Source organism: Oncorhynchus masou, chromosome 12 (assembly GCF_036934945.1).
Source record: "Oncorhynchus masou masou isolate Uvic2021 chromosome 12, UVic_Omas_1.1, whole genome shotgun sequence".
NCBI classification, from domain to species: domain Eukaryota; kingdom Metazoa; phylum Chordata; class Actinopteri; order Salmoniformes; family Salmonidae; genus Oncorhynchus; species Oncorhynchus masou.
Genome location: NC_088223.1, coordinates 68192454 through 68205033, shown reverse-complemented (window position 1 = coordinate 68205033; position 12580 = coordinate 68192454). Strand labels below are relative to the sequence as shown.

Here is a 12580-nt window from a genome sequence, read left to right as displayed (position 1 = left end):
TTCCACTATTGATGAACACAAGTTTACATGACTTGATATTTATTTCAATGTGGGGATTCACATCACATCTACATTGGGAACCTAATGATATTTTGCACTCCAGAAAAAAAACATTCAATTATATCCTGCTGTCACTGCCCTGGAGGAGGCCTTGTGTGAATGTTATTTATTTTCCATCACTTTTTGTATTTTTACTCCCCCTCTCTTCATTTGCTCTCCCTTCCCTCCAGAACATGCCAATTTTTATTTTATATTTTCTCCACAGGATAACCCTTGAGATTATGACCCTGCAGCCCAAGTGTGAGGATGTAGAAACAGCGGAGGGTGTAGCTATTACTGTCACTGGGGTGGCACAGGTAAAACACCTACCTACTGTACCACATCTACCTTCTGGGAATGGACTGGAATGCCTCTTTCAGCTCAAATTGGGATGGGGTTCAGCCTCCATACCCTCCCTCCCCTCCTATGCCTCCCTTCTCCCCTACCCCCCAGCACCCCCAAGGGGAACTGGTGCCATAGCCATGACTGAGGGTCAATCATTCTCCTGATAGAAGTTACAACAGAACAATTGCCTCCATCAATATTACATTTAATTATTTTTAATATTAGAATATTATTAACTATAATCCAGAGTTGCAATCTTAGGTATACAACTAGAAATAGGCCAACCTTAACCCTTTTACTAACCTTATCCTAAGTCTCCTAACCTGCCACGTTAATTCTCCTAACCTGCTGTGTAAATTCTCCTAGCCTGCTACAAAAAAGTAACTTCCGGTCGTAGCTGTACTCTCTTTAGTCAGAATCTGTTGCAAGGGTTTAGTTATTTCAGACCCTGTTTGCTTTACACTAAACATTAAGGCCTGTGTAAAGTGAAATGTTTGTCTGTGGTCAAGTGTAAATATGGAGTAAACACCATAAAGCGTCTCGTCTCACATCCCTGGTTGGATACAGTACTTTGGGTTTGTTAGAATCAACAGGGTTTGTTAGAATCAAAAAAGTGTAATCTCCTTGCTAAAATTATTTGTCCATGTCTATTACTAAATATACCCTATATTGCTCAAGGAGGAATTATAGTGATGAATCTAATGTCCATGAATATCAGGTTGTGCTAGCTGTTTGTGGAGAATGACTGACCCTCGTATCAAGGCAGAAACAGTCCCGACAGACATTTCTGACTTGAATGGTGTCTTCCTTAAAGGGGTACGAGGAAGAAGAAGAAAGCCTGGCATGTTTCATTTGTATCCAAACATTTACATTCCTTATTTTTACAGTCATTAACCTTTTGTGATCTTTTCTCTGTGTTAAAATCCTGATTTAATTGTGTTAACCCCCGCTAGTGCCAATCTGCAGTGAAAGTTTTATTAAAATTGGTGTCACATGGATTGACGCTGGAGAGATGAAGCAGGTACAAGGAGTCAAACATGTAATAAGGAACGGACATGGGACAGCGTCAACATACAAGAAACAATCAATGCATCAGCAGGGAACCTGACAAATATAGGGGAGGTAATAAACAGATGATAAGTGATGAAGCATGTGATGAGGGAAGGTGGCAGGTGTGCGTGAAGCAGGGCAGCCTGGCGCCCTCAATCGCTAGCGGAGGGAAGAGTGGGAGCAGGCGTGACAGTAAACCCCCCAGGGGCGCCACCCGACGTCTAGGGGTGCCAACCGGCCGAGACATGTGCGCTGGGCAAGCCAACGAACCGGCAGGAGAGTGAGAGCCTGGCGAACCGGCTGAGGCATGGAAGCCAGACAATCCGACTCAGGCAAGACGCCTGTCGATCCTTCTGCAGAGAGGGAGCCCGATGATCCGGTGGAGAGTGACGTGGGATGGGAAGCTGCCGAGCCAACCAAGGCAAGGAAATCTCTTGAGCCAGCCGGGGCGTGAAAGCCCGACGGGCTGGCTTAGGCACCCCCGGTTCCATCGACGGCGGAATCCTCCCCGACGTCACCAACAAAACAAAACAACTCCTGGACCGGCTGGGTGAAGAAGAACTGACGATCCGGCTGAGGCCTGACGAGGGATGGGCGCCAACCTAGCCAACCGGGGCAAGCAAACCTCTCGAGCCAGCTAGGGTGTGGAATCCCGACGAGCTGGCTAGGCACCCCTGGTTCCATCGGTGGCGACCCAGAGCCGATGTCGTCATACCAACCGGAATGCCAGTACTCCCCGATGCTTCGTGTGATGGCGGATGCATTCTGTCACATGGAATTGACGCTGGAGAAACGAAGCAGGTACAGGGAGTAAAACATTTAATAAAGAACGGACATGGAACGAGACCGGAACAGCATCAGCATACAAGAAAACAAAGACAAAAAACAATAAATGCAGCAGCCGGGAACAGAGCAGGGAAACTGACAAATATAGGGGAGGAAATAAACAGATGATAAGTGAGTCCAATATCGCTGAAGCGCGTGACGAGGGAAGGCTGGTGTGCGTAATTGATGGCAGGAGGAAGTAATGCAGGGCAGCCTAGCGCCCTCAAGTGCCAGGGGAGGGAAGAGTGTGAGCGGACGTGACAATTGGTTTAATTGAAAATGTGAGCTAATCAAATTTAGTTATGTAACTAGCTACTGTTAATTGAATATGAGTATACAAGTTCAAGTGTTCCTGCAATTTACTTTATTACTTTAGATTTTATTTATTCGATCTCGCTGGACATTTCTGTCTTATTTACGACTAATCTGGTCTATAATTTGTAATTCATTACAACCAATTCCATTACTTCTAACCCAGTGCAAGTTGTGTGATGTTCCCTTTTCTTAGTGTGATGTTCCCTTTTCCCTTTCCTAGTCTGTCCAGTGGGCTTGACTACAATGAGCCCACTGTCACTGATGCAGAGGGAGCTTTAACGATGAACTTCTCTAACAAGGTCCATCATCAGGTCTCTCTCTATCTGATTGGATGAGCCTATACAAGCCTCCTGTCCTGGTTTCTATGGTAACGGGAGTTATGTGGCGACTGAAGTTTGCAGTCTTTGACATTGTATTTTAATGTGAAGGTCCCAACTCAAAGTAATGGTTTGAGTTGGAACAGTGCAGATTTGGATCATGGAAAGTGGATATACCCACCTTCCTTTGACCTTAAACACATTCATATGGTGTCACATATTTCTCAAATTATATGACCTTTTACTATAATATTAAGAGATCTAAATGAGTTTCCACATGTTTGTGAAACTGGAAGAGTCAGTTTGTCTCTTGGCAACCTCCTAAGTGGGCGGCTGTAAAGTAAACCATGCTTCCATTTCAACTAGATGTCAGGGAAAGAAATAAAACATATATAAAAAATGAGAACAGTTTCTCATGAAAGTCATTATCACCTTAGAGTGTGAAAAAGTAGGAAATGGTTGTTTAAATAATTAAATAAGCAGGACATAGATTTGTATTATTTCAGATCATTGGTCTCATATTTCCAGTTTCATGGTTTTTATTTTGTAATGTACCCTGCCCACCACAGGAGGTTGGTGGCACTTTAATTGAGGAGGACAGGCTCGTGGTAATGGCTGGAGTGGAATCGGTTGAATGGTATCAAATACATCAAACATAGTTACAATGTGTTTGATGCCATTCCTTTTGCTCCTTTCCAGACATTATTATGAGCTGTCCTCCCCTCAGCAGCCTCCACTGCTGCACACCCTTTCAGAGCATGCTGAAGGAACCTTGGTGTTTGAAGGGGGGGTGGAGCCAGGGCACATTTGCATGGGTCCTCATCTCAGTTCTGGCCTTCACTTGGCATAGCTCCCCCTGCTGTCTATGTCAGGTGGCCTGTCTGTCTGTCTGTCTGTGGTCATTTGTAATCAGTGTTTTCAAGGAATGATTGCCATCTCCCCTCCCATTACACTGTGATTCCTCTCAGCCCATTTCTGAATGCATGCCTCATTGGAGTCAATGTCCAGTCACATTTCTCACCTCAGGACCAGCTCACTCTCTTTCCTTTCAGCTGCAGCAGACAACACAACCGCCATTGACTTGTTTACCTTTAAAATGATTTATTCAATGATTGATTGAATAGGGCCAATATGAAGATATCTTATCTCCTCTGACTCGGTTTATCCTCACCTTTTGTACCTCTGTTGTTTTATTAGTAACCTGAAAAGACTCTTGACTATATCTCACGTGGATGATATGCACCAGGCCAGAGTTTACACATTTTCTTATGGCTCAGTTATATTCAGGATTTCTACTGCTTGTTATTAACACAGAAACCCACGCCTAGCCTCTTCATTACAGAACAGTGTCACTCAGTCCTTACTAAGACCAGGGTGGAATCTCAAGTATTTTCCTTTGATTCCTCTCTCCTTGCCTAATTTTTAAAACATCAGATGGAAACAAACAGTATTGGAGGACATCTTCTCCTCTGATCTTCTCCTCCAATGTTCTCGTGTCCTCTTATGTTTTGAGGAGGCAAGCAGAGAGGAATCGAGGAAAATGATTTTAAGATTCACCCTAGATCAGTGTTTTGTGTACCACTACATTCCCACAACATGAGCAATGACTGCAGTCCTCAGTATGAAGAGATGTTTCTGAGTGGAGTTTGGCCTTGAGGAGAGTGAATAGTGGTGGAAAAGTATCGAATTGTTATAAACTCAACAAAAAAAGAAACGTCCTCTCACTGTCAACTGTGTTTATTTTCAGCAAACTTAACCCGTGTAAATATTTGTATGAACATAACAAGATTCAACAACTGAGACATAAACTGAACAAGTTCCACAGACATCGCGTTCCTAGGAAACTATGCAGTTTTTTGTTTTTTTACGTGTTATTTCTTACATTAGTACCCCAGGTCATCTTAGGTTTCATTACATACAGCCGAGAAGAACTACTGTATATAAGATCAGCGTCAACTCACCATCAGTACGACCAAGAATATGTTTTTCGCGACGCGGATCCTGTGTTCTGCCTTACAAACAGGACAACGGAATGGATCGCATGCAGCGACCCCAAAACACGACTCCGAAAAAGAGGGAAACGTAGCGGTCTTCTGGTTAGACTACGGAGACGGGCACATCGTGCCCCACTTCCTAGCATTCTTCTTGCCAATGTCCAGTCTCTTGACAACAAGGTTGATGAAATCCGCGCAAGGGTAGCATTCCAGAGGGACATCAGAGACTGTAACGTTCTGTGCTTCACGGAAACATGGCTCACTGGAGAGACGCTATCCGAAGCGGTGCAGCCAACGGGTTTCTCCACGCATCGCGCTGACAGAAACAAACACCTTTCTGGTAAGAAGAGGGGTGGGGGTATATGCCTTATGGCTAACGAGGCATGGTGCGATGAAAGAAACATACAGGAACTCAAATCCTTCTGTTCACCTGATTTAGAATTCCTCACAATCAAATGTAGACCGCATTACCTACCAAGAGAATTCTCTTCGATTATAATCACAGCCGTATATATCCCCCCCAAAGCAGACACATCGATGGCTCTGAACGAACTTTATTTAACTCTTTGCAAACTGGAAACCATTTATCCGGAGGCTGCATTCATCGTTGTTGGGGATTTTAACAAGGCTAATCTGAAAACAAGACTCCCTAAATTTTATCAGCATATCGATTGCGCAACCAGGGGCGGAAAAACCTTGGATCACTGTTACTCTAACTTCCGCGACGCATATAAGGCCCTGCCCCGCACCCCTTTCGGAAAAGCTGACCACGACTCCATTTTGCTGATACCTGCCTACAGACATTAGCTAAAAAAAAGAAGCTCCCACGCTGAGGTCTGTCCAACGCTGGTCCGACCAAGCTGACTCCACACTCCAAGACTGCTTCCATCACGTGGACTGGGACATGTTTCGTATTGCGTCAAATAACAACATTGACGAATACGCTGATTCGGTGTGCGAGTTCATTAGAACGTGCGTTGAAGATGTCGTTCCCATAGCAACGATTAAAACATTCCCTAACCAGAAACCTTGGATTGATGGCAGCATTCGTGTGAAACTGAAAGCGCGAACCACTGCTTTCAATCAGGGCAAGGTGTCTGGTAACATGACTGAATACAAACAATGCAGCTATTCCCTCCGTAAGGCTATCAAACAAGCTAAGCGTCAGTACAGAGACAAAGTAGAATCCCAATTCAACGGCTCAGACACAAGAGGCATGTGGCAGGGTCAACAGTCAACCACGGACTACAAGAGGAAATCCAGCCCAGTCACGGACCAGGATGTCTTGCTCCCAGGCAGACTAAATAACTTTTTTGCCCGCTTTGAGGACAATACAGTGCCACTGACACTGCCTGCAACGGAAAAATGCGGTCTCTCCTTCACTGCAGCCGAGGTGAGTAAAACATTTAAACGTGTTAACCCTCGCAAGGCTGCAGGCCCAGATGGCATCCCCAGCCGCACCCTCAGAGCATGCGCAGACCAGCTGGCTGGTGTGTTTACGGACATATTCAATCAATCCCTATCCCAGTCTGCTGTTCCCACATGCTTCAAGAGGGCCACCATCGTTCCTGTTCCCAAGAAAGCTAAGGTAACTGAGCTAAACAACTACCGCCCCGTAGCACTCACTTCCGTCATCATGAAGTGCTTTGAGAGACTAGTCAAGGATCATATCACCTCCACCCTACCTGACACCCTAGACCCACTCCAATTTGCTTACCGCTCAAATAGGTCCACAGACGATGCAATCTCAACCACACTGCACACTGCCCTAACCCATCTGGACAAGAGGAATACCTATGTGAGAATGCTGTTCATCGACTACAGCTCGGCATTCAACACCATAGTACCCTCCAAGCTCGTCATCAAGCTCGAGACCTTGGGTCTCGACCCCGCCCTGTGCAACTGGGTACTGGACTTCCTGACTGGCCGCCCCCAGGTGGTGAGGGTAGGTAACAACATCTCCTCCCCGCTGATCCTCAACACTGGGGCCCCACAAGGGTGCGTTCTGAGCCCTCTCCTGTACTCCCTGTTCACCCACGACTGCGTGGCCACGCACGCCTCCAACTCAATTATCAAGTTTGCGGACGACACAACAGTGGTAGGCTTGATTACCAACAACGACGAGACGGCCTACAGGGAGGAGGTGAGGGCCCTCGGAGTGTGGTGTCAGGAAAATAACCTCACACTCAACGTCAACAAAACTAAGGAGATGATTGTGGACTTCAGGAAACAGCAGAGGGAACACCCTCTATCCACATCGATGGAACAGTAGTGGAGAGAGTAGCAAGTTTTAAGTTCCTCGGCATACACATCACAGACAAACTGAATTGGTCCACTCACACAGACAGCATCGTGAAGAAGGCGCAGCAGCGCCTCTTCAACCTCAGGAGGCTGAAGAAATTCGGCTTGTCACCAAAAGCACTCACAAACTTCTACAGATGCACAATCGAGAGCATCCTGGCGGGCTGTATCACCGCCTGGTACGGCAACTGCTCCGCCCTCAACCGTAAGGCTCTCCAGAGGGTAGTGAGGTCTGCACAACGCATCATCGGGGGCAAACTACCTGCCCTCCAGGACACCTACACCACCCGATGTTACAGGAAGGCCATAAAGATCATCAAGGACATCTACCACCCGAGCCACTGCCTGTTCACCCCACTATCATCCAGAAGGCGAGGTCAGTACAGGTGCATCAAAGCTGGGACCGAGAGACTGAAAAACAGCTTCTATCTCAAGGCCATCAGACTGTTAAACAGCCACCACTAACATTGAGTGGCTGCTGCCAACACACTGACACTGACTCAACTCCAGCCACTTTAATAATGGGAATTGATGGGAAATGATGTAAATATATCATTAGCCACTTTAAACAATGCTACCTTATATAATGTTACTTACCCTACATTATTCATCTCATATGCATACGTATATACTGTACTCTATATCACCGACTGCATCCTTATGTAATACATGTATCACTAGCCACTTTAACTATGCCACTTTGTTTACATACTCATCTCATATGTATATACTGTACTCGATACCATCTACTGTATCTTGCCTATGCTGCTCTGTACCATCACTCATTCATATATCCTTATGTACATATTCTTTATCCCCTTTATCCCTTGTGTATAAGACAGTAGATTAGGAATTGTTAGTTAGATTACTTGTTGGTTATTACTGCATTGTCGGAACTAGAAGCACAAGCATTTCGCTACACTCGCATTAACATCTGCTAACCATGTGTGTGTGACAAATAAAATTTGATTTGATTTTGATTTGAACTTGTTCAGTTTATGTCTCAGTTGTTGAATCTTGTTATGTTCATACAAATATTTACACGTGTTAAGTTTGCTGAAAATAAAAGCAGTTGACAGTGAGAGGACGTTTCTTTTTTTGCTGAGTATATAACTACAGACAGAGTATGTTCACATTTTAGGGAATAAAATAACTAAGTATAATGTGCATACATGGCATTTGTCTGCCTTTCAAGCATCTATGCAGCAAATAAGTTACACTCAGACATAGGTCTAGGATAAGCTTAGCCTTTTCAAAATCATAACCAAAATACAAAACGGATCAGTGTGTAGGGGCAACTTCATTTCACATTTGTAGTAGTAGCTAATCAAATCGAATTGTCACATGCTTCGTAAACAATAGGTATTGAGTCAATATGCAGGGGTACGAGGTAATTAAGTTAGATTTGTCCACATTTTTGGGAATAAAATAGGTAGGATTTGCATACATGACATTTTAATAAATAACCTATAAACACTGTCTGTACTGCTAACTAGATGATGTTGATGTTGCTCAGACTATGTTTTAGTGTATTAAGTATCTAGTTAACAGCTGACAATGTTGTCTATTACCCTGGGTCCAGGTGAAGGTGATGGTAGACAATGAGCTGCTGGGCTATGCCTGTGAACAGTTCCTGGGGAAATCTGTGATGGAGATAAAGAGTGTCATTCTGCAGACCCTGGAGGGCCATTTACGCTCTATCCTCGGTAGGGACCTTCTGATAGACACGGGCTGCTGCTCAGTACTATTGGGTCTCAGAGGAGTAGTACTATTAGGTCATGCTATAGAACTTTAAACCATTTTACATGTTCTCAGGAAATCAAATTCTATATGCCATATAATGTATGCATGTACTCCTCGGACCCTTAGGCTCTGGTTTAACTCTGATATAGGATACTAAGAATTTTACAATGTACAACTCATTTAAATAAATCACCACTTCAGATAGAGGAATCCATATCAGTCTATGGTTAGTGACCCAGTCAGACACTGACCCCAGTCCTATGTTCCAGGTACTCTGACGGTGGAGCAGATCTACCAGGACAGAGACAGATTTGCTGCTCTGGTGAGGGAGGTGGCAGCGCCCGACGTGGGCCGCATGGGCATCGAGATCCTCAGCTTCACCATCAAGGTAAGAGACAGGGGAACAGTCATCCTATTGCAGCTTTATACACTTAAAGTGACACCACTTGCCGCACAATGACTGAGGGCCTCTGTTTTATCCCTGTCCTTGTCAGGATGTTTATGATAAAGTGGAGTACCTGAGTTCCTTGGGCAAGAGTCAGACAGCTGCAGTACAGCGAGACGCAGACATCGGAGTGGCCGAGGCAGAGAGAGACGCAGGAATCAGGGTAAGAAATATCCTGCAAACAAGTAGATTCCCTGAATGTGTCGCAGTACATCGCACTCTGTATTCATGTTAGTCTTTGCTACACTGAATCTTCTCTTCTCATCTTGTGGTCTGTGCCCCCAATAGGAAGCAGAATGTAAGAAAGAGATGATGGACATCAAGTTCCAAGCAGATACCAAGATGGCCGACTCTAAGAGAGGGTTGGAGATGCAGAAGGCTGCTTTCAATCAAGAAGTCAACACAAAGGTATCAGACATGGGCATCATTGCTCTAGATTAGATTCACCTAGTAGTCAATCGATGACATCAAATCTACACCTAATGTGAAAAATGTTTAATCCTTTATAAGATATTCACCCTGGTCATATTCATTAGTGCACACCAAAGCTAAACGTTTTTCAAAGGAAAGGGAACTACCGGGACAAGTTCAGGTAGTCCCTTTTCGTTTCAGCACATTGGATTCCATTTCATTCCTGGTGAATATCACCGCTGCCTTTTCTCTCCCCCCCCCCCCCCCGCAGAAAGCAGAGGCCCAGCTGGCCTACGAGCTGCAGGCTGCCAAGGAGCAGCAGAAGATCCGTCTGGAGGAGATCGAGATTGAGGTGGTTCAGAGGAAGAAGCAGATCACCATTGAGGAGAAGGAGATTGACCGCACTGAGAAGGAGCTGATTGCCACGGTCAAGAGGCCGGCCGAGTCTGAGGCCTACAAGATGCAACAGCTGGCCGAGGGACAGAAGTGAGTGACCAATCACTGAGCCGCTCCCAGAATGCATGCAAAATAAGGACAATGTGTATGCTCGTTCAAATTCTGGGTGCAACGCAGGGTGAGTAAACCACCACAGGAGCCTAGAGTGTCTGCCTTTCAAGCATCTATGCAGCAAATAAGTTACACTCAGACATAGGTCTAGGATAAGCTTAGCCTTTTCAAAATCATAACCAAAATACAAAACGGATCAGTGTGTAGGGGCAACTTCATCTCACATTTGCAGTAGTAGCTAATCAAATCGAATTGTCACATGCTTCGTAAACAATAGGTATTGAGTCAATATGCATGGGTACGAGGTAATTGAGTTAGATTTGTCCACATTTTTGGGAATAAAATAAGTAGGATTTGCATACATGGCATTTTAATAAATAACCTATAAACACTATCTGTACTGCTAACTAGATGATGTTGATGTTGCTCAGACTATGTTTTAGTGTATTAAGTATCTAGTTAACAGCTGACAATGTTGTCTATTACCCTGGGTCCAGGTGAAGGTGATGGTAGACAATGAGCTGCTGGGCTATTTCTGTGAACAGTTCCTGGGGAAATCTGTAACTAGGAATAAAGTGAAAGATAGTAAACAGTAGCAGCAGCAGATGTGATGAGTCAAAACAAGTGCAAAAAGGGTCAACGCAGATGGGTAGCTATTTGGTTAAGGACTTATTTTATTTTTTATTTAACCTTTATTTAACTAGGCAAGTCAGTTAAGAACAAATTCTTATTTACAATGACGACCTAGGAACAGTGGGTTAACTGCCTTGTTCACTCACGGGCATTTCGATAGATTTTTACCTTGTCAGCTCGGGGATTCAATATAGAAACCTTTCAGTTACTGGCCCAATGCTCTAACCACTAGGCTACCTGCCACCCCCTTATGGCTTGTGGGTAGAAGCTGTTCAGGGTCCTGTTGGTTCCAGACTTGGTGCATCGGTACCGCTTGCCTTGCGGTAGCAGAGAAAAAAGTCTATGACTTGTGTGGCTGGAGCCTTTGACCATTTTTAGGTCCTTCCTCTGACACCGCCTGGTATAGAGGTCCTGGATGGCAGGGAGCAATGGTATGCACTACCCTCTTTAGCGCCTTGTGGTTGGATGCCAAGCAGTTGCTGTACCATACGGCGATGCAGCCAGTCAAGATGCTCTCAATGGTGCAGCTGTATAACTTTTTGAGTATCCGAGGTCCCATGCCAAATCTTTTCAGCTTCCCGAGGGAGACGAGATGTTGTTGTGCCCTCCTTACAACTGTTGGTGTGTGTGGACCATGATCGATCCTTAGTGATGTGGTTTAAACCAAATTATAGCTATGATTTAGGTGTGTAGCAGATGTTCATACTGTAGTTCAATGAAATCCCGTCTGCAATCTAATGATGTTGTTCGAGTTGAACCCTTTACATGCCCTCCTGCCAACCCCTGAACAGGATGAAGAAGGTGCTGACGGCCCAAGCGGAGGCAGAGAAAATCCGTCGTATTGGAGAGGCAGAGGCCGGTTCCATAGAGGCTATAGGGAAGGCTGAGGCTGAAAAGATGAGGCTGAAGGCTGAGGCCTACCAGCATTATGGAGAGGCTGCCAAGACTGCTCTGGTCCTAGAGGCCCTGCCTAAGGTCAGTGTGTCAGGACTGAGGGGCATTTAACACTTTATACATTGTGTTGTGGTAAGGAGGAGTTGACATAGAGCTGCACACAATCATTTGGTATAATGTGTGTGTCAGCTTTTGGACATGAAAAAATGGAAGATTAAAAATAAAAATATGAATGTTTTCAGTGTTACCATTTTTATTTGGTTTAAACCTGACAACTAAAGGCTGTGTTAGGTGAGTTCTCTCAGAAGAACACTCAGGTGAAGAAGGTTTGTGTCATTGTGTTGGTACAGATTGCTGGCAAGGTGGCGGCACCCCTGGCCCAGACCAATGAGATTGTCATCCTGAGCGGGGACGGTAGTCGTGTGACCGGCGAGGTTACCCGCCTATTGGCTGAGCTCCCCGTGTCCGTCAACGCTCTCACAGGGGTGGACCTGATGAAGGTGAGGGGGGAGGGGAGGGGAGGAGAGGAGGGAGGGGGTACGTTCACATTCCAGGGGGTCAGTAGAATGTAGAGAGCGATACCCCGCCCATACTCATCATCACTGCAGGTGTGTGAATACATTCCATCTATCCAGCCTCAGCTAGCTAGGTTTGTCAGGCTGAATCTACAGTAGGCCTATACATAAACATTTGCACTTTTGTACACAATAGAAATACAATTTTGCTGTGAAGTCCATGTCGAATTGCAGTCATTCCAGAGC

The 12580-nt window shown here is 45.1% G+C and overlaps 1 protein-coding gene across 1 annotated transcript in view; it reads left to right on the top strand.

The window, feature by feature from the left end:
* The window catches only part of LOC135550712 (flotillin-2a-like), a 35006-nt gene that overhangs the window by 17969 nt on the left and 4457 nt on the right, over nt 1-12580 (top strand). Inside the window, exons 3-10 of the mRNA XM_064981763.1 lie at nt 266-356; nt 8769-8892; nt 9199-9317; nt 9424-9537; nt 9663-9782; nt 10057-10271; nt 11717-11900; nt 12170-12319. Coding sequence (XP_064837835.1) covers nt 266-356; nt 8769-8892; nt 9199-9317; nt 9424-9537; nt 9663-9782; nt 10057-10271; nt 11717-11900; nt 12170-12319 — 1117 coding nt within the window. The remainder of the gene's footprint in view (nt 1-265; nt 357-8768; nt 8893-9198; nt 9318-9423; nt 9538-9662; nt 9783-10056; nt 10272-11716; nt 11901-12169; nt 12320-12580) is intronic.